This window comes from Triturus cristatus, chromosome 3_1 (genome assembly GCF_964204655.1).
Source record: "Triturus cristatus chromosome 3_1, aTriCri1.1, whole genome shotgun sequence".
Lineage (NCBI taxonomy): Eukaryota > Metazoa > Chordata > Amphibia > Caudata > Salamandridae > Triturus > Triturus cristatus.
Genome location: NC_140583.1, coordinates 512151739 through 512177279, shown reverse-complemented (window position 1 = coordinate 512177279; position 25541 = coordinate 512151739). Strand labels below are relative to the sequence as shown.

General features: G+C 45.1%; 1 protein-coding gene across 1 annotated transcript in view; it reads right to left on the bottom strand.

Annotated features, from left to right (window-relative positions):
* LOC146860507 (aminopeptidase Ey-like) overlaps window positions 1-25541 on the bottom strand; it is a 188991-nt gene that overhangs the window by 7810 nt on the left and 155640 nt on the right. Inside the window, exons 16-19 of the mRNA XM_085644419.1 lie at window positions 14940-15050; window positions 6898-7065; window positions 5612-5752; window positions 4149-4230 (exon numbers count right to left, since the gene is read on the bottom strand). Of these exons, the coding sequence (XP_085500545.1) occupies window positions 4149-4230; window positions 5612-5752; window positions 6898-7065; window positions 14940-15050 (502 nt within the window). The remainder of the gene's footprint in view (window positions 1-4148; window positions 4231-5611; window positions 5753-6897; window positions 7066-14939; window positions 15051-25541) is intronic.

The window sequence follows — 25541 nt, the reverse complement described above, 5'->3', positions numbered from 1 at the left end:
AGCGGGCAGACACAGGCCAGGAAATTTCAGTATCCTCAGGACATTGCATATCCATATAGTCTGCAGGATGGGGCCCTGGGGCTGATCAAGTGGTCAGGGAGGGAGTCCATACCTTTCTGGCCAAAAATGTAAATACCGGCTCAAAGGGTGTGGTCAGTGGGGCCTGAATGAGGCTAGGGGAGGGGGGTCCCAAGCCTCCTCCCATAATTAACAGTATTGGCTTTCAAGATGGGGTCCTTGGGGCCCCAATGAGGCATGGGGAGGGGCCAATACATAAAAAGCCACCCTCAAGGGACCTGGCACTCCCCGGGGGGCTCATTTTCAAAAACATAGGAAGCCACTTTTTTTCCCTGCACTGCAAAACTCTGTGGATTTGTGGTTTCAATAAAAAACATAAATCCCTACCCTACCCCCTATATGTGTTTTTTTTATTTTTAATAGAAGACAGGGGACTGAGTCCTCGAATCCTAAAATGGCTGCAACCAATCAGATCGAATTTTTTGATCTGTTGGATCGGTGAATCCTCTGCGGCATGATATATATGGATATGTTTTAACCTTAATTCCTCAAAAATAAATCAATGGATTTACACCAAATGCCAAAAAGTATGCTTTCTGGAACAATATCTAGCTTTCTGCCAAATTTTGTGTAATTCAGTTCAGCCCTTTTGCCTGTAGCTGTGTCCGATTTTCCCACTTGAGGGTACTGGGTAAAAACTGCATATATTGAAAGTGAGGGCAGGCCCACTGGGGTAAATTATATTTGGGCAGAACTACCTGTACCATGATGCATTTGGTGAACTCACTGGAGGCCCAGGAAGGTGGGACTTGTGGAGAAGTGTAGCTCACTGGTTAGAGGAGGCATACCCTGAAGCAGAGGTCAGACCCGGGACCAGGGTTCGATTCCCGACGTGGCAGGGTCCGGAGCCTAATTGTCCACGGACTCGATAATTCTCGCTTCGGTGCCCACTCTAAGCACGAGTTCACACTATGCAGCTCTGGGCAACAAGCTTGCTTAATCTCCACAACAGCCCCCCCCCTGCGGCGGGATGCCTGGCTTTCACCTTGGGGATGCCCAGTACGGGTTATCTCACAGGGAAAAACCAGGACGGGTTCCCAATGCAAGTGCCGAGATGCCCAAGGGTAAGTCGAGCGCTATATAAGAACATACATACATACTGTATTTAAATAGTAGGCAGGTAGCTGCAATGATGATGCTGCTGCCCTTTTCGATTGGCCTGTGAGCAAGGACTGCTGTGTCCGAAAAACATTAGGCCATATGTTTTAATCCCTTGGAAGTAGCTGACTTTACTGTTGGTTGGAATAAGATATATATATATATATATATATATATATATAGTAGAGCTGTACTTGGCCTCAAAATATTTGGTAGTCAATTTTTGGGTTGCAATCATTTTTAGGTCTCGCTGAGCCAAAGGCTCGAAGAGACATTTTGTATGTGGGATTTTCAAAGTGCTACCCACAGTCTTTTGGCTGGCCTAAACCTTGAGTGCACGATCAAATGCACGTGCACAGCTGCTCCCACTCCCCCCTCCCTTCTCTATAGCTTTCTTTCACTTTAGCCGCTTTGACCCTTGCATTCCCCCCTCCCTTCTCACCCAGCCCTTTGATGCTCTGCTCGATTACTTTCACTTTCGCAGCTTTGATGTTTGATTTTTTTGGTTGTGCTGCAGTCCTCGGCGCTGTGGGCCGTTTCTGCTGACCGTCAGTCACAGCATAGCAGACGTCACTTGAGGCGCTTCCGTCGGCGCGGGAAGGTCGCTGCCCTTCACCCTCTCGCTGCGTTTGAAAATGGCACCGGGGTGATAATAACAACACGGCCTTATTCCCCGGCACCTCGCTCCCCCTCGCATGCTGTCATGCAGATTTGCCATCGAAATCGGTGACGGCTCATGACAGCCTCAGAGTGCATCATTGTACTGCTCCGAAATGGCACGACTGTATTAATTTCTGCGGCTCGCATGAGGAATGTGGAACCATCTTAACATACGCGTGTCGGTTGCTAAACTGATGAATGCTTGCATGTTTTGGTCGGGGAGATCACTGCATTTGTAAGAATAAAAAAAATTGAAAAACATGGTTCCGTGCCCAAATGTTCCCGCAGCAGTAGTTTTTTGTTTTTTTTGCGAAGGCTTCCGCGGATTTGTGTCGGAACCCAAATCCCACACTGCAGATGTTTCAAAGGGCTCTTGTCTCAGATTTCACTCCCGTAAAGGGCAAGGCAATTTAAAGAAATGCGATACGAGCCTATTGTGTTAATGTTTTCTACACTGAACATAGTGCATAGGCCGTGCCACCGGAATTTTGCTTCAGGAGGCGACCACATTTTGCAGCAGATTTAAAATAACTTAAGAAGCCAGAAAAGACAAACTGTGCGGCATAATACAGTGCTTTTGTGAAAGAAATAGTTCCTTATACTGTCATTTTTACGCATGTTAACTCAATCTGGGCAGAGGTTTCACCTCATTAGTATCAGTTTAGCATATAAATACAGCAGCCATTAATTGAAAAGTGACCTGTTCCTTCTTGTAAAGGGCCTTCCACTGCATGACGACGCCCGTGGAAGTATTTTTTGTAAATTTTAATCTGTTTGAGCGAGAAAAAATTATTTTTGTTAAAATCTAAAAATAATGCAGATCGTGATTGTTTATGTGGCAAGTGCTGCAACTCCATAATTATGCAGAAAACACATCCGAGTCAAATAATTCTAGTGACCCAGCCTAGTGTATAGGACATAAGAAAAGGGGAAAATGTGTGGAAATCTGCTCCGGTGGCACCTGTATCAAATGTTATTCTCTGTTTTGACATCAAGCTCTATAATTCTAGTATCAAAGAAGATAATGCTGTGATATATCATTGGTATTTTTACAGCTCTGATTGAACCGATAGCCCTTTTTACCAACATGTTTCTTGTCTTAACACGCCCTGTAGTGGCTTGTCTGTCATTGCCATGTTAAATCCATATCCTGCCTTCAGTCAGTGGCAGCTCCTCCGTTAAGGCGGAGGGTCTTCGCCCCACTCCTATTAGAGCAGTGAAACAATAGAAATAAAATGATAATAACAAGACATTATCATTTTGTTTTTCTTTGCGGGACTGGAGCTTGGTCGGGGTCAGGTTGAGCTCGCCAGAGCAGAGTGAGGAGTGGTTTGCACTTTCTAAGTGTGCATGACTCTTTGGCCGGTCATCTTGGGCTGGCCAAACATTCATACGCAATTAGCATGTTCTCCACCTGGCTGTGTTGCACAGCCTGACGGAGAACATGCCAAGGCTCCCAGGCACTGCCTGAGTTGCCAAACGGGACGTTCAGACAAATCATGATGATGCTCATGCAGTGTCGTGATTGGTTGCTTCCAGTGTTGCCAGTCCAGATGAAGTCAACGGAGGAGAGGGTTGCAAAGGCAAGTTCATTTTATTTTTATTATCCATTCCCCCGCCTTCCCACCACCTCCATTCGAGACAGCCCCCACTGCCTTCGGTATGATTTGTTCATGCTTTGTTATTGATGTAACTGAGCCGCCGCTGATTGGGGTCGATTGTCTCCTTCTTCCAAGACCTGACCTAGGAGGTGCCAGAAAGCTAAAATGTATTCACGCCAGGCAAATAGTGTGTGTTCAGGCCACACAGTAGAGGAGCAAAGTCTTGATGACATGTTCAACTCTACCGTTGACAAATCCAAACTCTAGCTCTTACTACAGTGAGTGCTGGGTTTTTATTAGGGCTCGCCTGACCCAGCGCATGCGCTGGTCTGGCGAGACTTATTGAGAGGGCTCCAAAAAGTGCTACCAGGCCAGCCTAGAGCTACAGTGCATGTGCGCGGGCGCGCGGGCCGCGATTTACCGCAATAACTTCCACTTTCGCGCCGCGATTTACCGCGATTACTTTCACTTTCGCGGCCGCAGGGCCGCTTTGCATAGCCAATAGGTCTCGCTTTTGGGACCTTATAAGTATTTAGTTATGCAACTGTTGCATGGCTAAACACTTATAAGGTCCCAAAGGCGAGACCTATTGGCTATGCCAATGCTTGTTTCCTCCTTGGTATTTCGACATACAAGCAAATACTGTTACAGTGTTTAACTCACTGAGTCATCTGGCTAGTTATTAACAGGGTTGATATGCTAATTGCTTACCTCCACAAGCTCTTCTTGAGAAGAAAATCTTCTTGTGATACTGTTAATCAAGCCAGAGAAGGAGAAGGAACCTCCGCCATAACTAGAAAAAGAGAGGGACGTATCAGTCTTGAATAGCCTCAAATTCGTTATGTACTGTTCTTTCTTTGTTCATTCTTTTATATAAGACATAAAATGTGCAAAATGTATTCTATATGCATGTGATAAGTAGATAGCTTCACAATCCAATCTGAATGATCAAAAACATTTAAAGCTGTGACCTTTGATGAGCTCGTATCATTATTACCAGAGACATAAACGAATAAAATCGATTCCAAACTAAATTATAAACCGTACTCTCCGGAAATCGGTCACCGTGGTTATGAAGAAAAGCATTAGCAGAATACTAAACGTACACGGTACAGGCAGCCGATAAACATACTGGGGCTTATTTATAAGCCCCTTGCGCCGCCGGTGCGTCACTTTTTCCCATATTAAAAGTGTCGCAAAAGTGGCCCAAGGGGCTTGTAAATCTGCCCCACTGTTCTCTTTATTTTTCGAGGTTCAGTGGAACCCAACATCCTGTGACTCATTTTTTGGGGAGACTCATTTGATACAAGCCAGTTTTCTTCCTATTCGCCTGCAGGTGAAAATCTAGGCGAGTGCAATCCGTTTCAATGATTGTACACATGCTTTATTTACCAAGCCATGAGAGCATGTATACATAGACACGAATGAAAAGAGACATTTCCAGTAGTTTGAGTAAAACAGTATATTCTGAATTTCTGTGTTTACGAAGTGGCGGAGAGAGGCGTTAAGCCAAGGAGGCTAACACCTCTCACCGCCACTTCATTGAGAATATCCCCAAAAATGGTCTCATTATTGCAACGCACTCTGAAGCAGCTGCAAGTTGGCAAGCAGGCAGGCACTGTACACAGACCAGATTACCAAAATGTTTGCACTGGTGCGAACAATGCAATATATACCCTTTCGCCTCATTTTTGTTTCCTGCGTAACATAGAATCTATCCCTTTAACAATGTCCCTGCTAGTCTGTGGTACACCCTTCCTCTGTTGCCCTGTCGCAGCAGTGCGCTTGTGTGCTTCTGTTTGTCACAGCTATGGCCTGCCCTATCAGACAAAACTCTGTGTGCTGCTGTTTGACACAGCTCTGGGCCGTCCCAATTGACACAGCCCTATGCTGTTACGGCTCTGTGTCGTCCTGTCTGCCACTCACAGCTCTCTGCTGCCTTATGTGTCAAAGCTCTGCGTACTGCCGAATGCCACTGCTTCTTTGAAAACAGCAAGACCTATTGGTGCTGACAATGTTTGTTGCATCAGTTGGTAAAATGAAACATTGCACATTATTTTAAGAGGGCGTGTAGGTCAACAGTGGCCGGCTGCTTCTTTCAATAAGGTTCCCAGCGTAGCTGTCATTTCTTCTCCCTCTATTGTAATCGCTTCTGACCCCGAAGAGGAACTTACTCAGAAAAGATTTTTTTCCAGTTTTCTCTGATGAAAGTCCAGGCCAGGTCCTGGCCTACAACATTGCTTCCAATTGCATTGATGGTGGAGGTGGCGTCTTGCTTCCGGATTTTCGTTGGATCCAGAGTATACTCAAGATACCTAGGGAAAGAAAATGAAATAAAAGGGAGTTGGAAAGATGGACGAGAACATGGTTAATCATAGGACTGTATGTTCAATTATTACTTTATTAAATTAGTATATGATAGTTTTCCACACATGTGGGAAATTGTTGTTAAATTGTACACTTGTCACGTCTTTAACAAAAAGGTCGCTCACTTTGTTCTCTGAAATTAGGTACGCTTGAGAAATATTGCTCAACGCTCTTTAAAACGTTCTCTTACTCTCCTGAATGGAATATAGCTATGGGGAGCACTGGCTCCCCCAGCAGGCCTGGGGACCTCATTGCAGCGTCGCCTTTGGTTTGAAAAGGTGTCGGTCGGTGTAGGCTACTAGGCATGGAGCTGGGTTGAATTTTCTGGGTTGGTGCCTTTGTGCTTGTGGACATTTTTAGGCTTCAGCAAGGGCTTTGTGGGGCAGACTCTGATCACAGCTATACTAAAATAATAAACAACGGCTTAGGGAGATGATCCAGATGTTAAAATTCAAATGTCCCCTTTGTAAAGCAATAAATGCTTCTCCCCATTGATGACGCTCCCCGTGGCCAACAAACGTGTCATTGAAAACACCTGTGAAATACCGAGGTTAGCGACTAAAGCTGAGATTCAAATGGGGTCTGCAGGAGTTTCAACAGGTAGGGCAACAGAAGGAGAAGATACACTTGGTAGTCCTTTTCTACAGTCAATATCTCCAGTGAAATGTATTTAAAAGTCATCCATGGCTTTAAACCCAAGACCTTTCACCTCTCCAATAATTTGACACTTCCTCTTTTTATATTGCTTTGTTTGACACCACAGTTGTTCTCACTCCAAAATCAAAATGAACTATCGACACAGAACCTAGCCCTAAAACGTTCTATAATGATTGGAGAAGACAATGTATACCTGCCTCAGTGTGTTGATTTAACCCGATGATGAAGCATGCCACCTAGGTTGGTGGTTGAGGGTTTCACCCTTTTAAATGAACCACTCAGGCAGGTAGAAATTGTTTCCCCCAATCATTTGTAACTTTGCAGGACTAGGTTCTATGTCTGCAGTATCTTCTTTGATTTTGTAGTTTATAAAGGGAGGGTACACTTCGGCCAGTCCATCCCAACCCCTGTTTTATTAAGAGTTGTTCTCACTCACCTGCTTAAGATTGTTGTATTGCGACTGCAGGCCATTGCTGACCTCAGTTTATCAGCCTCCGTTGCCACGCTTGCTTCCGTAAACCTTTGCCACGCAAAGTCCCACTCTGCTACCCCACCTGCTGCTATGGCATTGCAGTAGATGGTGGACCTCAGATTTGGTGTGATTCTAAGAGAATAAAGAGAATAGTAGTGAGCACGAGTAAAATCTCTAGGCTTTTGTTTTGCTCTTTATTTGCCTCCGCCTCACTGTGCCTTAGGACTCCTCCTGATCCACAGCCCTCTCGTAAGCCTCGTCAGGTTCCACATTAGGCCCCGTGGCACCCAATCCTCAGATATACTCAGTATACACACTGTTTGCTACTTCTAAATGATAGCGAGATAAATACATTAATGGACAATTACTTACTGGCAATCTTCATTACTCTGAGTCCAAGTCTTCCTTACCACTTGTGACTATGAAGATGAGTCTTTCATCTGGAGCATGCAAAATCTTAGTTCCTAAACCCAAAACATTCTGCCCTATGCAGATTTTGTAAAAAGAGATTCTTATTGCATTGTATTTGATCGTTGCCCCTTTTAAGCTATAAAGGGGATCCCTGGTCCTTCCACTTTCTGTTGTATCTGTCTCTGTCAAGGCACAGCTTCCATCTTGAACACAAAAGTGCCGGAATAGTAGCCTATTGTTCAATTTCCTTAAAAAAACAGAGGAAACGCGGTAGGAATGCAAATTCTTGTTTTCTTCCTTAGAGCCCTTCTCTACACAAGAAAACTAAAGGGGACGAATCAAGGGTTGTGAGATTGCCTAGGAACATGTGTGAACCAATGCTGTACTGAGCCTAACAATGGGCGACTTCAGGCCACGGACTAGCTGTGCTATTACAGGCACAGAGTGTGACCCCATTTTCTGCACACACTGAAGGTGAGGAATTATTGTGGCTCTAGCCAGAACATGCTGGTGGTGAGTGTTAGCAAGCTACCCTTGTGCACGGCATTTGCCATTTCGACCTTGCTTTGATTGACATTAGTGTGGCCCAAAACACTGTTGTCTTGTGCGAGGAGCACAGGTGCACACATGGATGAGAATACCACTGGTTTTAGTGGGGTATATGGACACTAGAGTATTTTGTTTGAGTGACTACAGGAGAGGAGCTTCATTTGTGCTGAAGAGAGAATGCAGCAAAAAGAACTATTGGTGGATGGAATGCAGAACAAATCAAACCATTCACCCCCAGTCAAGAGATCTAGGTTAAAGCCATCATTCTTTTGCTCACCATGCCACCCCAGTTTAGACCTGGCCATATGAAAATCAGTCTTGACCCTGTGCCCCTTAGGAACAGTGCAGCCCGAACAGTCAAGCCTGGTCCTCCCTGGACCGGAAACAAGCATCCTAGGACCGGTTTCGGGGTTTCACCCCTCTTCAGGCAGGATAGCTTGATTCCAGTGGCGTGGAGAGCACGAGACTCACGTCTGAGCATACCCGTCCCACTCGGGGTGACAAATGCAAAAAGAGAGAAGAGAGAATGCAGAAACAAAGTGATATAGTGAGGCACTGGGCAGACAGTCCTAGCATGGCAATGGATGAGGGGAGAAAAGCCTCTAAGTGCACGAGTGGAGGCTTGGAAGATGGCTATTTGTATGCGACATGCATGGGGCCAGACATGTGCCTGAGCAGAAAACATCAAACAGGATGCAGTTGAGGGGTGGCCAGGGTTCAGGAGTGGTACAGATGCTGAGGGTCTGTAGGTGAGTAACTGCTGAGGAGGATTTGTGAGCATGTGAAGGTGTTAGGCATGATGGCCAGTGGTTTAAGGATCAATGAGAGCAGATAAGAGGAGGCAGAGGGGTATCCACTCTCATTGTAACTAGAGGCACAATCTGCTCAGCCTTGTATTACTGGCAGTGGGTGACTCATGGCCTTCTGTGCCTTACATCAATGATGAGCTAAAGTCATGAATCTGTGGGGAAATGCAGGTGACAAACAGGACTTCAATGAACCCTCCAAACACATATGGCATTTAGGCAATGCCCAGATATGAAGGGTCTGTTTCCTGGACACACCCAGTTACAGGAACAGACAAGCAAATATGTGCCAGGCAGAGACAGGCAGGTGGTAATTCACAAAGCATTATACAGATGGTACCCAGGTGCGGTCTGAAAACGTCGCGGTGCAACTAATGGCAAGGGATGAAGTGGGGCTGTCGGTAGAGCAAAGTAAAGTACAGGTTGTACCCTGATGCAGACTGTCAAATATGAGGCGAAGCAGCAGCACAATATGAAAGGTGTATGGGCAGGTTGGAGGGTGGGGAATGTTCGGATTAAGGTGCACATGGCAGAGTACATTATGTAGAGAGGTCACTGGTATACAGTCAAGTTAAGCTACAGTGAAGTACCGATAGCAGTTCCCAGATAATCTGAGATGACTGGGCAGAGTGTAGGTGAGCATCAGGGACTAGCCATAGGCCCTCCCAGGCTCAGACAGTACCAACCCGAGACGTCACCACAGAACGATCCACTTTGTTGAACTTAGTAGCTCCTACTGCGTATGTGTTGCCATTTACTGTTGTGTTCCTTCTCTGAAAAGTCTGGACTATATCAGCCGGGAGTGTGGAAAGGGCACCTGATTCGTGCACCCAATCAGTAGCCTGAGCTTCAGTTCTAAATTAAATGGTGACAAATTTAGAAACAAAGAAAGTGACCTATTGCACACAGAAGACTACGGCAAAACAGTGCATGTAGGATGCAAAGGCCTTACTATGCACCAATTAACAACTTGTTCCACAAAATCTAACTTTTGCAAAGACCTTCAGAACGATCACAACAATGGCCAGGGCCTGTCATTAGCTTGGGCCCGCACACTCTCTATGGCATGTGAAGCCCAAATCAGGGCCACAACCATCTTCGCCATTGCAGGAACTCACCATAGCTTCATGGCGCCTGTGCCTGATGGAAGCAAGAAAATGGCTGTGTAGCAGCATTAGGTATGATCAACACACAGATTACTTTGTTGAGCTGTTAAACCATGGTATAGTACTTACGGTACTTTTGAGGGAATACCAAAGTTATGCCAAAATAAAGAGGCCATGTTTTGCAATTGGATCACTACCAAGAAGGTCTTTGGCAAAGATTTGTACTTTCTAGAAGTGTAACCACATGAAGTAAGGCCACCCAGGGATGGGAAACGTGGAAAATGAAAATGAAGATATACTTGTGCGGGAGAGTGATGCTGACATTTCTATAGTCAAAGTGAACATTCTATTCATTAAGGCAGTAGACTTATCTTGCTCCACCAACGCTATGATGCCCAATGTTTCCCTTTTGTCCTAAACAACTGCACATCAGGCTAGCATGAACCATTTTGTTTGCAGATTTTTCCTGTTGCTGTAAGATATACACTCCTCTCCTGCTCCACAAAATCAAATTCTTCTAGCTACTCTTTCAATTCACAGAGCTGAAAGAACCTGCTGCTTAGGGCAAAACAAGGATTCGCAATGCCAACCTGTCTCGCTTACCTTTACATAGAAGCAAGACCAATTGGCATTGTCAGTGGTGGTGTTTAATAGCCTTTAATGTCTGTCAAGAAAGATTTTGCATCTTCCAGATTTCTGCTGCAGTTTTTTTGTGAACAATAAGTGGCAATGAACTGCAGCAAACTGGTGTTCTTAGATGCCATGTTGCATTTTCTACCAATGACAACATACACAAAAACCTTTTCATTTGGAGGGCTGGGGGAATGAGTGAAAATTATGTGGGTAACCGTTTGCACTCTCCCTTATATAAAGATAACCACAATAAAGCAGACATACCCAGAACAGGCTCTCAATTATGAAAACCAGACATCCATCATTCATTCACTTTCAGAGTGATTCATGTCCCAATAGCTGGAGTGAGGACCCCGGGAGGTGGACTTCACAAAAAAGACCGGGATGGCCTCACAACCCCCGGGTGTCATGCTTCATCATTGGCCATCCCGCGCTCACCAGAGAACGCTCTAGTGGTGGCCGGCCCACGTTGTAGATATATGGACTATTCGGGGATGTTTATGAGAAATGGGGGATATTAAATGGTAAAATTCCCGTATCGATTGACGCACAAATAGGTGCTTGCGGCAGGGAGAGACCTTTGATGAATGTGTGACTACAAGGCTCCCCTCGTCCCAATCCTCCATGACGTGTGTCTGTCCCAAAATTAGGGACCCTATCATTGACTTTATGCAGCCATTAGGAGCTGGTATAGTATATTTGCATGCACACTGAGTGGGTGTTGAAGCCTGTAACATGGAACTTATAAAGGGACATACAGGACCTTAGTCCTGAAGAAAGCACCGGCCCCATCTGTGGACCATTGTTGACCTAGATATGGAAACATGTTGCATAATGGTGTCTCAAATGTCCAATATTTACTTTTAAACACCCCTACACCACCCATTAATAAATGGCAGAATATAAAACATGCGCAAGTGTACAGGGTTTTTAGCTTTTAGGATCCCCCATTCCTCACGAACATCCCTGAAAGCTCATTTTCCATCTGTACATCGTAGAGGATGTCCCTGCGAATGCTTTCAAAGGCTTTTTTTTTTGGTCTATTGCTACTGTCACCGTCTTGTGCTTATCTATTACCTCCACATCAAGGATCACAAGAAGCCTTCAGATAATGTGCGCTGTCTTGCGCCCTGGGATGAATCAGGCCGGATCCACATGGATTAGTTCAGGCATCAGGGGAGGAGACAGGTAGTTAATATTTTACTTAAAATGTTATAGTCCATGTTAAACATGTTAAACATAGACAGGGGTGCGGTATGCCCATACATCTTGAGGGTCTACTGATAAATGTATAAGTCAAGGGGGTTGCCATATCGTAATTGCATAATGGAGTTCTACCGTGGGGGTGGGCAGGGGGGCTGACTTTTTACAGTAGTTGGGGGTAGGGGCATTCCAGTGAATAAACTCCTATAACCAAAATCTAACATCTCAACTCTCTAACCCCAGGACAAAACCTGAAAACCAACATTCAACTCTCGTGCAATCATCACCCACACCACTTCAGTGTGGGGGGTTGCACCAGCCACAGCACCTCCTGGCCTCACATCCACTCCATCCAGCAGGGAACAAGCATAACAGATCCCGATCATGGCCAAGTTACTGGCAAACATCAGTGCAGGTATGGCATTCAGGCACAAACACACGTGAGAGGAGCCATTGAGTCAAATTATTTTGTCCGATGTGCCTGTTGTGACCAGGGGCAATGAGTTCCAAGAGCTGTGGGAGGAGACCGATGCATGTTACGAGTCAGATTCCCCCGAGCTATTGTCCCCAACCACAGAAGGGCGGCAGGACTGAGTTGCGCTGATAGCCGCCACCACTTTCACTGCTCTGGTGTTACTGCAGGTCCTGAGAGGGAGAGTGGGCTCGCCCTTGTCCGCCAGTTCACGTTTTCCTGGGAGGAGTGGCTCTGGAGCACTCTTCTGTCTGGGGGAGACAGTCTATTCGATCTATCCAGTTCCAGAGCTTAGCCGGAGTAATGATCGTTCAGCATTTGTAGAGCGCAGCACTGTCACCCCTGGGGGTATCTGGGTGCTGGCGTGATAGGTCTCTATTGAAAAGCAAGGTCTTGAGGAAACGGCGGGAAGAGGGAAGAAACGAGCACAAAAGGCAAAACAGAGGGCAGAAGAACGAGCAGGAAAGGTAAAACTGAGGGCAGAAAAACAAGCAGAAAAGACAAAACAGGGCAGAGCAGCACAAAATAGAGAGCAGAAAAACTAGCAGAAAAGGCAAAACAGAGCAAGAAACAAGCAGAAGAGGCACCAACAGAGAGCAGCAGGTAGACAGGCAGCAGAGGGTAGTGGACTGCGGGCAAGCTGGACAGGAGAACTGTTGCAGGGGGAGCTGGTACGAGACCTCGCGCTGGGGCCTCCATTAAGCAGGTCCTGGGGGAGGGCAGGGCGCTGGGTGAACGTAGGAGGGAAATAGCAGGAAGAAGGAAGTGACAAGTAGAAAAAGGCAGAAAAATGAGCAGTAAAGGCAAAACAGAGCAGAACAGGGCAAAACAGAGGACAAAAAAGGCAAAAAACGAGCAAGAAACGAGCAGAGGAGGCACAAACAGAGGGCAGCAGGTACACAGGCAGAAGAGGGTAGAGGACTGCAGGCAAGCTGGACAGGAGAACTGTTGCAGGGGGAGCTGGCATGAGGATGAAAGACTGCACCTCGTCTCCATTGGTCACTCGTTGCCTGCGGGGAAACAGCATGGCGTAGTTTATGCCCATAGTCCTAAGGAGTTTCTTAGCATCAGTGAAGGAGGCCCACATTTTCTGGACCTCTCTAGTGAAGTCTGGAAAAATCCTCACTCTTTGGTTTTCCACTAGGATGTCACTCCTAAGCTCAGCCCGATCCAGGATACTGTCTTGGTCGCTATAATATAAGAGCTTGCCCCCTACTGGTTTTGGAGCCGCTCCAGGCAGAGGTGTGCACACAAGTACACAGTGGGTATATTCGAGGGCGTGGAACTGAAACAGACCCTTGGGGGGCGCTTCAATGTGAAGCCATTTCTCTAGAAAAATAGCAATGTCTCTACTGGTGCCTTATATGTGCTCAGGTGGGCCAATAATTTGTAGGTTGTTTACTCTGGCCTTATTTTCAGAGTCTTCTGCCCCACTCTTCAGTATTTTAACTCTGTCCTCCATGCGTGATATCTGTTCGGTCACAGGGGTCATGTCCAGAGTGATGGTTTCTAATGTCCGCTCTATAGTTGTGACTCTCTAAGCCACCCATATGTGATCATCCCTTACTAGTCCGATGTCCGCGACCACAGTGTTGATCTTCAGCTCAAATGCCTCGCAAGAGGCAGTGATGGCCTAAAGGACTGTGTCCAGGGTCGCACCTTGTTTTTCCATTCGGGAAGGCTAAGTATTCACAGCCATTGCATCCACTGTAGTAGGGTTCGGTTCCTAGCAGGAACCAGGGTGGTTAAAGCCCTTTTTTTGAGCTTTTGCCCATTATTGTGTCTCGTGAAGAGTTACGGGCAGGATGGTATTGAAAGGTACAGCAGATAAGTCAATGAGTTTCAGGTCGGGTAAATGCCCAGTCAGCAGGCAAGGCGGAAGTAGCAGGGCATCAGTGTTGAAGGGTCAATCAGCCAAGTAAATAGGTAAGTGCCCTTGCAGATACTCATATATATAGAATCAGGCCGGGCGTCCTTCGCCTCAAAATATGAAGCACTGTGCAGCACAGTAGATAAGCGTTTTAAGTCACTAGCCCTGTGGCGAGTTCAGTACTTTTCTCAACTTCTCAGTGTTGTGTGCATAGGGAGGAGTAGGTGATTGGGGCAAGGAGTATTTCAAGGGGAAAGAAAGGGGGCTCTGCTGTGTATATACTGAGATGTCTGCGAAGTCCAGGAGGGCTAGTGGTGATAGGGGCACATCCCGGACTGAGGGCCTCTTTGCCCTTCCGGGATCGGCCGCTCCTCAGTTCCCTCAGCAAGTTGTGGGCCAGCAGAGGTCACTCGTTTTTCTAGGCACTGCAGGGATCACAGATATGGCTCCTCTGGTAGATAGTTCACTGCAGACGTGACCCATTCAAGCCACCGGTACACTCCGCAGGGGGTGGGTACCTTAATTGCACACGGCCACAGGGAGCACAACCATACCAGTGCCCTAGCTGGTCCCTTGTTGTGCAGGCCGAATTGTTGTCATATATGTTGTCTCAGGTGTGCTGTGTGAGTTTGCCCCGCTGCAGTGGGTTCATGAGGCATGTTCTGCCTGGCCAATCCAGGCATCCATGGCCTGGGAGGCCTCTGGATGGCAGAGATTGCCAGTGAACATTGTAACTCTCAACCTATTCCATCGGCGCTTACCCACGCCTCCAAGTTCTCACACATGATTCACTTCACATCCTGTTTTCCAAAATCTGATCTCAACTGTCTTCCATATATGATAGACAAGACTTCTTGTTTTGCAATTAAAGATGCTATCCATAAAACTTACCTTAGAGATAGTTTGCAATATATCAAATAAAAATAAAAATTATGATTCACTGAAGGCATACTCACGGGTTGTTGGCTGGAGTTGTCATCCATGACTTAAAGAGGTCAGTAGCAAGTGTCTCACACTCTTTTATTCCATTAGAGCATGCCGTGCTGATGGCATTAACTTCGTTATACCTATTTGTTCAAAGTAAAGACTTAAGTCATTGATAAATATCTTAATACTATAAAGGAGTTACAGAAGCAAAAACATGAGTCACCATCCAAGATACTTTAACGTCAGACCATTCTCACTGCTTTCTTAGGCTTGGCAGTTTAGTATTCATGTAGTGCATCTTCACAGCAATGAATGCATATTGCCATTTCCACGTTAAGATACTAACATTTGTCCATATTACTCACTTAATGATCATTTTACTAATCCATTTTACCATTATTTCTTCTTTTCTTACAAAAATGTATTTGTTTTCCCCCCAACAGTGGCTATCAGTGAAATGCATTTACCTTGTTAATGATGATTAAGGGTATGATTTAGAGTTTGAAAGACAGGGTGCTCCATTGCAAATGCAATAGAGTACCCTGTCTGCCAAAATGACAGTCTGCCTGTTCTATTTTGGGGCAGAAGGACTGTCAGCTTTCTGTTGATGGAGCCACGAACGACGCTTCTGATGACCTGACAGAGTAGAGCCCTGGGCTATGAAGACTGATGAATATGTCTTAATCGTTCTCCCTACTGTGATTGCATTCATTATTGATTTCTGTATTTTTTATTATCTTTTTGTGATATATATGTGTTTTTAGACTTGGAAACGTCCTTTACAGAAGAGGCCTGTGGGATAAATCTTGGAAAAGACACCGAAAGTGTCTAGACATGCATAGTTTAAAATGATTAATTTCTACTTTCTGACTAGGGCGAATCTGACCACTGGCAGAATTAATACGATTTTTCTGCAGACCAATGCCATTTGACCACGTTAGGGGCAGAATGCTCAACGCTCACAGCTTATCGGGGTTAGATCCTGGCCTGGCTCAATGCTGTTATGGGTCGAACTATAGCTGTTGCACAGGCGGCATGCCTATTGGGGTACTATCTATGCCCTGTTAAGCACAAGGTTAAGTCCAAGTTCTTGGACTTAGGGTTTATCCTCACTTAGGGCATGACCATCATTGTTTCGGACTCAAGACCATCCGACAAAGAGTCGGTGGTCCCGACAGCCCAATTATGATACGACCGCCGTGTAGGCGGTCATAACGATCCATTTTTCTTTTGCAGCTTGTGCTGCACAAGCCTAAATAGAAAAAGGGATGCTTTTAAACATCCATGCACCGGGTGCCAAGCAGTTGGACCACCCTAAAAAGGCTGTCGAAAACTGACATCCTAATTCCTATGGTGGTGCCTCCGCGGGCACCGCCCCATTTGTAGAGAATAGGCTCTAACCACAGCCCGACGGGTTCCTTGAGCCTGTCTGAGGTGGCGGTCTTTCCCTCCTCTTGCTGCACTCCAACCACTGGCATCATAATCTGCCGGCAGATCACAGCCCTAGATGTCAGGCAGACCACCACTGTCGGCTTGACAGTGGCGGTCCACCAGACATCGTCATAAGGCAAATTACACTAAATTTGCAGTTTGCGGTAGGCCCTACCGTGGAGGGGTGGAAACGAGAGATGGTCCAATGGGCAGATTATGAAAATGTTGTCCTTCTGAGAGATGTAAAAAGAGTCTAGGTTTCATACACTTTGCAAGAGCAGATTACAATGTGGCCCTTGGAGATCCTGGGTTAAAGGGCTGAATTTAAGTGGCAGTGGAGGGCTGATGTGGGGATAGGACAGTAGGAGGGGAGAACTGTTGAACGGTCAACTGGCCAGGACCCATATTGTGCTGCCCTGCTGGGTTCACCCACTCCCTTGGAACTGGCCTGACACTCTATGTGCTTCAGGGCTCTGGTTTGGTTATCGTGTGCTGGTCTGTGACACTGTACCAAGTGGGGTGTGGGGGGTACTGCATGGAGGGTGGGTAGGGGGATTTGACATTTGGGGGAAAGTGGTTGGGGACATGGATGGTGATTGTTGGGTCAGAGCCGAAGATGATGCTGGGGAGCCCCCAAGATGGGACAGACAAACTTCCTAGGGTTTTTTCCCCCTTAGTGGGTACTGCGGTCTGAGTTGATGTGATGTAGACTGAGAACTTGGCAATGGTTGCTGTATTTGATTATGACCCACATCTTGGATTGTACTGTCATACAAATGCCAATTAAGCTTGTTTAAAAAATGTATATGTGTTTTTTTATAAAGGTGATATCTAACAGAGAAGATTAATATGAAAGACATTTTTATAAAAGTATTAAAGCTAAATATATTTTTCCAAACTTCGGTGGTACTTGAATATGTTTTTTGTATTTTTTATTTGGGGTGTATGTATAGTGAAGTTTGAGTGGTTTGTGTGGTTTTTGTGTTTATACTCTAAGGGGAATATTTGCAATTTCAATACTAAGCGTATCCATGTCCCCTTGGTATGTGGGGTCTCTCTCTTATTGTTTCATGCTAACAGAGTAGAGGGCATCAGAGGTAGGCATTACACCGCCTGCCCAATTTAGGGTGGATAGTTTGATGTCCTTTTTAGGTCTCGTCTGACCCAGTGCATGCGCTGGTCTGGCGAGACTTTTTGAGAGGGCTCCAAAAAGTGCTGCCAGCCTAGAGCTACAGTACATGTGCGCGCGTGCCGCGCTTGACCGCGATTACTTTCGCGGCCGCTTGGCATTGCCAATAGGTCTCGCTTTTGGGACATGATAAGTATTTAGTTATGCAACTGTTGCATGGCTAAACACTTATAAGGTCCCAAAGGCGAGACCTATTGGCTATGCCAATGCTTGTTTTTAGATAACAAACATGACAGCACCTTTAAAAACTTGCAGTCAGAGTGAGCGATGATGGAACACCTCTTGTGCTCGATTGACTATAATGTTGCCCCACCTATAAAAAAGAAATTCGCGCACATAGAGGGTACAGATGACAACTGACACTTAATTCAATATGACCTGGTCGCCAGGGAGCAGAGAGGTTTCAAGTTCCTGTTTAAAAACGATCACGTTTAATAATAATCTGGTCTAAGATGGGAAACACTTACTTCTGCATGTTTAAAATGGTCATACGTTTGAATTCTAAATGGATCTCACATGATTATATGCCAACTATTTTCAGGGTTCACTCATGCACGGGCTCTTAGAGCAACAGTCGACCCTTGGCTCGGATCTTCCAGTTAATGTGTTAGCTCGCCCACCTATAAGATATGCATTGCATTGTCTATATGTTTGCAAAGTGAACATCTCAAAGGCAACCCTACATGGCACTGTTGCTCTGGTGCCTTCATATGGGATTTCACCTGCTTCAGCGATAAACTCATGCAACTCGCAATTTTGCGCGTCTCCAGGTCAGGAATTACATGACTGCAAAACTCCTGAACCAATCATTTCCGGAGTAGAGACACCGAAAGCTTTCAGATGTTACAGTAACAGGGGCAGCATAGGCAAGGCTCAACCTCATCATGCGTCCTGAGCCCACAGGACACCAACTCAGAGGATCTCTGGAGCTCCTAGAGGCAAGCAGCCTTGCTGCGACTTCGGTCCAAAGAAAAGTGTGGGACGGAGCGTCAAAACGGGTTTCGCCCAGGACGCCCTTTTAAGCAAAGGGAAGCTCGGAGGAACTGGCAGTGCTCTGTCACTGCGCCCCCAGCAGTGGTCTGGGCAAAGCAGATACTGCTCACTCAGCCCCGTTGCCCACAAACAATAAATAGCTCACAGGACAAACTAGAAATGATGTCCCGCCTCGAGGTTAGTTGTTTAGCTCTATGTGAACACGGAAAACAAACGAAAAGCGACTGCCTTTGTTGACAAGGTCATAAAAACACTAATCATACCTGACAACCTGAACAAAAATTTTACCGAGTGAGACAGGAGCGGGGCATCGTGACAAGAAGTACCTAAGAGGCACTTTTGATCTCCACCCTGCTCCCAAGCCCCTTCCTCCCAGTAAAAAACCTTGAAAACCACTATTACCTGGAGAGGTTCCAAAGAGCTCAGCCAAGAGAAGGGAGAGATCCCCATCCGCCCGAAGAAACCTGATGAGTTGCAGGACTAGGTAGAGCATCGCGCAGCCCCACAAGACGTCGCACAGGCAGAGCTCCATGGTGTGGCTGGTTGGAGCGCTTACACTGCAAAGGGTCCAGTACAGGCGTCGTGCCCACCGGGCCGTTCTGCAAGGCTGCCTTAGTCCTCGGAGAACAACCTTGCCAGCCCAGCTACCTCTTTTCTAGCCTGGGGCAGTAGTGAGTGCAGCAGGGCGGTGCTTGTTGAGGTCCCCGCCCTCGTTTTTTTGTGTGCCTCTGCCGCCTTCGTTGGACTCTTCGGCGGCTAAGAGTTACGACCTTGTGATCCGTATACCCTTCACCGTTGACGTGTGCGCCGGTAGCCATTGTTCCCTGGGAGATTGCTGCCAAACTTAAACCTCCGCTCGAAGGGGCTCTCCACAAGATGAAGTGGGATCATTGTGCGACATCGGAAAAATGAGGCGTTCCTTTCCCTCAAGAGCAAAGCGGCGCCGAATCAGACTTGTTTACAGTTTATTTTGGAGCGTCCCCATGCATGTTATCACACACCTTTGAGGGGGGAAGCTTGTGGTTTTAAAGCCAAAAATGACTTTAGGATAGCTGTACTGGCAGCCCTTGGGTGGGGGATTGCACAGCTTGTTGCTCGCATATCCAAAAATCTTTTCGAAGACATTGATCGCTATGGAGTTTTGTTGATATGGACTACACATTTGAGGCACAATTGCACATTTTTTGTAGATTAGCGGGCAGAGATCCACCTATGCATGGCTTTAAGTGGGATGAAAAAACTCTTTCAAAGGGGCGTGGTCGATATAAAAGGCGTGGCTTAAAAACAACTAAGTTAAAAATCTGTGCTTACCATAGGGTGCTGCCTCACTGATATTTTTCTGCTCCTGTCATTGCATCTAGACATATAATACAACAAGTAACGTTACACCTACAACAAGCCAGGACTATAGACTTGTCAATGGTTGTTAGTTGCATAAGATAAATAGACAACATAGTATTGAAAATGCCTCCGTTCTGAAATGATGAGACTGTGAAAGTACTATAACGAGTGTCTTTGAAGTTACATCAAAGGCTGTGAAGGGTGGTGCTGCTGAAGAATTAAGATGTATTTTTTTTCATCCTGAGGGTGAGGGTAAAAATGAAGAGCCCGAAAGAGACCCCTCTCAGCACCTGCTTTTTAGAACTGCAGGTGCAGGACCTGGCACACTTCTAGCCTGCGCCTATGATTCACGCAGTGATATTCAAAGTACCACCCGGGGGCCACATGTGTCCCTCCTGACCTTTCCATGCAGGCCTCTGGTAAACAGCAGCATTTGGTTGCTGTTTCTCTACTCCACAGTAAAGTTGAGAAATGTGTTAAATAAAGAGGCACACATTTATTTACAGCTTAACTTATTTATTAAGGTGTTGTGCACCATTTAAATTTAGGAACGCCTTCGTTTTTAAAACAAGCCTTTGCAATGCAATAGGTCTCGCAGTTGAGAGAGTTTGCGCTAGTGGCATTGTAAATGACAATGGCTTTTATTTACATGTTTTGAAAACCTGCAAGCACCAACTATACGTACAAAGCGTACATAAATAAAAGCCATTGTCATTTGATTAGACTAAAGAGAAAAAAACTACAAAAGCTGTTTTCTACAAGGTGATTGAGTTAACCAGTCAAATTGGAAGAAACATGGTTAGGGGTAATGCTGCTATGTTGACTGATTAAACAAGCATTGGCATAGCCAATAGGTCTCGCCTTTGGGGCCTTATAAGTGTTTAACCATGCAACATTTAATGTTGTTGCACCAAGGATATTGTGCTGCATAACTAAATGCTTATAAGGTCCCAAAAGCGAGACCTATTGGCTATGCCAATGCTTGTTTCTGTTTGTCAGCACCAGGTAAAACATGGGGGTGAGGGAAAGAAAAAAAAAAATGATGACCCCCACCTTCCAATTTTTGTTGTCCTTGACAAGGTACTGAAATCACCAACGGCCAGCGGTGATCTATAAATATGGTGGATGGTAATCCATCAGGGAGGAGGATGTAATGTTCTCCATCAACTTGACTGACTTAGTATGGTCCATCAAACCGTAGATTAGTATTTTAATTTATTTGTCAATTATGATTTGCAACATGTGTAACTCTGAAGTGAAGAATACCCTATAAGAATATCATTTTTTTATTCGGTCTTGTACAACTTTGTCTCTCAGAAACTTGATATATCCAACTTCTATTTTTATCACTGTACTGCAGCACCACTAAGATAAAAGATCATTTTCATCAACAGACCACTCCAGATATACTGAAGAGATTCTTGTTCCCAGAGTTCATTTATTCAACTGTGCAGGGGATAAGAGTACTTAAATCACATGACCCTGCCTTCATATACAGTCCCTCGACAGCTAATAGTGGTTTCATGAAACCATTATTAAAACTGTATCTGGGAGTTTCTCACCAACAATGCTGAGTGAAATATGCTATTATTTTGAAGATCTCAGTAGTTGAAGCAAAACATTTGTTTTTAAAATTTCTTTGGCATGGAAAAAGTCCCGGCTTAATAAAAGATTTTCTATAGGTCTTCAACTAGAGACAGACAACTATTGTTATAAGTTTGCACCATCACATCAACTACAAAAGAAGACAATCCTCTTTTTAGGTCAATTGAGTAATGCGTTTTACATCATAGAAGAACGATGTAATGAACCAGCATGCAATAACAAATCCATAATTTCACATTCTGAATTTTTGCAGTAATTAAAAGCAACATATTTGAAACATAAATAGTGTTGTGACTCCTGGCAGTTATACATTATTTTAATTGGCATTTAGCTGGAATGCCTAAAATGCAATCAGTGCTTGTAAAAAAGTGACTTTCAAAACATGTAAATAAACAATGACTACTCCTAGTTATGGAAAAGTAGTTCTCCTTGACTGTTCTTGTTACACAATGTGTACTAATATCTTGATCTTGACCCAACTCTTTTTTTTATGTGTGTAGGCAGATGTGCAAATAAATAGAAATCCAAGTTTCAGCCCTGTTGACAAATTCTGCAACTGTAACATAAGTGCATTTTCGTATCCGCTTAAATATGTTTCTTACCCTTGTTGTAAGCTACCCTAAATCCCACACCTGATCGGGGTTAGCAGTATTGACCTGAAAAGATATTGCGCCCACTCCATCGCTTGCCACTATATTGTCAAGGTTACTATATATTTATGAATTATAATGAATTGGGCTTGTCATAAATATTTCTAAAAGTCCAAGAATTAATGTTGTAGCTATTTCCTATGTGGACATAATATTATTTAATGTTACTATTACCTTCTAAAGCTTTTCTATGGAACAGCTAACCCTACTGCAGTGCAAATGGTTTTCAACATCTTTCTATGTTCAGAACATGTTTTACAATAAAGTTTTACATGTCCTACTGTTAAATACTGTTAGACCTAGCATCAATGGCGTGGGTATCCCCTGTATTTTTGTCTTTGCCTCCTGTGTTTTTGATGTGTGTTTTGCTGGTCTAGATGCTTTGGGAACTTTGCCACTGCTGTTCAGTGCCAAAGAGAAAGTGCTCCCTTTGTAAATTGTTGTTATGGATTGGTGTTCCATGATTGGGTTATTTGATTTACTTGTCAGTCCCTAGTACAGTGCACTGTGTGCCCAGTGCCTGTAAATCTAATGCTGCTTGTGGACCTGCAGAACTGATTGTGCCATCCACATAAGTAGCCTGTAAATATAACTCAGATGTGCCACTGAAGTATCTGTGCTCAGTCTAGTACTGCCATGTCGACTTGGTAAGTGCACCCACTTGCCAGGCCCCAAACTTCCCTTTTTTTACATGTTAGCCACCCCTAAGGTAGGCCCAAGGTACCCCTGTGGGCAAGGTGCAGTGTATGTGAAAGGTAGGACATGCCCTGATGTGTGTGGCATGTCCTGATAGTGAAATACAGCCAATTTTGTTTTTCACTATTGCAAGGCTATCTGTTCCCATAGGATAGAATGGGGAGATTGCTTATAACATCTTATAAGCATAACTACCCCTGAGAACAAGATGGGAAAATTAAGTTTGATATGCCTGAACTCAGAATGTTAAAATGCATCTTTTAATGAGGGTGATTTTTACATTCTGTGTTTGAAAATACCACTTTTAGAAAGTAGGAATGTTCTTGCTTAGCCATTCAGTGTGCCTCTGCTAGAATGTGTATTGACTGTCTGGCTATGGGGTGACAGGGGTTGGGGAGGTGCAGTGTCTCCAGATAGTCTGGATGAGTCAGGGCTGGGTTAAATAGATCTGAGCTGCATTTAGAGGAGGGGGAGGAGATTTTCTTTCACCTGAATGGGCCTGGTCTGCCTCTGACAATGCTGTCTCCACCTCCTGCCAGGAAGCTGCACCAGAAAGGACAGAACTGGTTCTGGCTGGGCAAAGACTCTCTCTGCACTAGAGAACAAAGAGATTTACTGTATAAAAAGATGGGTCCAGACCCCAGGCTTGTAGATCACTTCTGGGAATCAAGAGAAACCTTTGCCAAGTAGAAGAGCCGGAGAAACTGAGGAAGAATACTGCCCCTGTGCTGTTTGCTGTCTGGGATTGGCCTGTAGTGGCTACTTGCTGCCAAGGAAAGGAAAAAGGACTTTGCTGTTTGTTGTGTCCACTGCTTGAGGAAGACCCCCAAGAGCTTGAAACTGAACTAGCCTCCTGTTCTGAAGTCTCAGAGACACAAAGACTTCACCACCAACTTCCTTGCTGGGAGCTCTGACCTGCAAAGAGGTGCCTGCTTTTGTTTTGGACCTCTAGAGACTGTTTTCCGCTGGGAGCTGGAAAATCAACGCAACACTGAGAAGGATGACGCATCCGTACCTCTTTCTGAAGCATCGCCAAAGAAACCGTCGCAGCGCCTGCCGCGGCACGAGAAATCGCTGCACGCTGCATTGAGTGCAACGATCTCCGAAGTCCGAGATCACTGCACTGATTCTGATGCAAGCCCTGCTGTGCGGCTGCAAGAATCTACGCATCATACCGGATCGTCGCATCGAGGTGCCAAGTCTTTCGCATCGTTGGGGGACACAGTAAGAAACTGACGCATCACCTCCCCATGCAGTAAGAAACCGACGCATCACCTGCTCTCTGGTAAGGATCTGACACATCACCTCCTCTGCGCAGCAGTAAGGAACCGACGCATCACCTCCCCCGGAGCAAGAACCGACGCATCACCTTCCCTAAGTGTAAGGAACCGATGCATCACCTTCCCTGAGGCCCGTTTTGTTAGTTTGCGTGAAGCATCCGAGGTACTTTGTGTGAAAAGTGTTGCATCTGCAATCTGCTTTGAACTGACCTATTTCTACCATCTGAAAGTCATATTTTTATTTCTGTATTGTGGATTTTTGGCGTTTGGTCTTGTTTTGATTAAGATAACGATTACTTATTTTTCTAAACTAGTGTGGTGTTCATTTGTAGTGTTTTCGCTGTATTACTGTATGTGTTCACAAATGCTTTAAACATTGCCTCTGAGATAAGCTTGTCTGCTCATGCCAAGCTACCAAGTGGGTGAGCAGTGGTTATTTTAGAAGTGTATCCACTTACCCTGACTAGAAGCAAGGGTCCCGATTTGGACAAAAGTACCTACCTCTGCCAACTAGAGACCCCCATTTCTAACAAATACCATGTACCCTACCTTATTGGGCATTAGGGTGTTACCTAAAGGATGCATAAATATTTAAAAGAACAGTGTTACACCTGTCAAAAGGAGTTATTTAAAACTGCACAGACAGGCTACACTCGTAGGCCTGCTGTTCTGTTTTGCACTTTAGTGGTGGCGCAATGCGTGCTGCAGTTCACTAGTGACATTTAAATTATAGGCCCCTCGGTACGCTTTGTATACTACAATAAGTTAAATAGTATATAAAATTATATAATAGAATTTCAACATGTTTTAGTAGTCAACGCATGTGCACTGAGGCCTGGTTAGCAGAGTGCCAGTGCACAGTGCCAAAAAACAAGCAGCATCAGCCTAAAAAAATGCAAGTGATCATACAAAAAGAGGTATTTTTGTACATTTTTCAAACGTTATGTAGACTTAGAAATGCCAATGTTGTCATATTTATGTTAAAGTAAAAAAAAATGTAAAGAGTTTAATTGCTGGATTTTTTTTTTTTTATTAAATGACTGCATGTAGAACTGACAGCATTTTTCCATTTTTGTTGAAGCTATATTCTCGTAGTATGTTTTATGTTAGACTTTTTGAAAGTTGGTCATTTTTTTATAAATGTTTGTTTTAGTATTTATATTTTTAAATATATTTTTGTGCTTTTATTTTACAGTATATTTTTTATTGTGCCGCTCGTGTGCTGAGACTCTGTGCTGATCGGAGGAGGACTGTCCCCTGCCGGAATACCTAAACCAGCGGGAAGGCTGGGACTGCGCTGGACACTGTGGGGGCTTGACTGCCGGGACTGCGAGGACCAGGGTTCCTTGTGCGGACTTCATTGAGCACACCTGGTTGCTCTTCTCGGCCCCGCCTCCCTCCACAACAAAACGACTCGCGGCCCCCGCTTCGCGGGAGCCGCTCGTG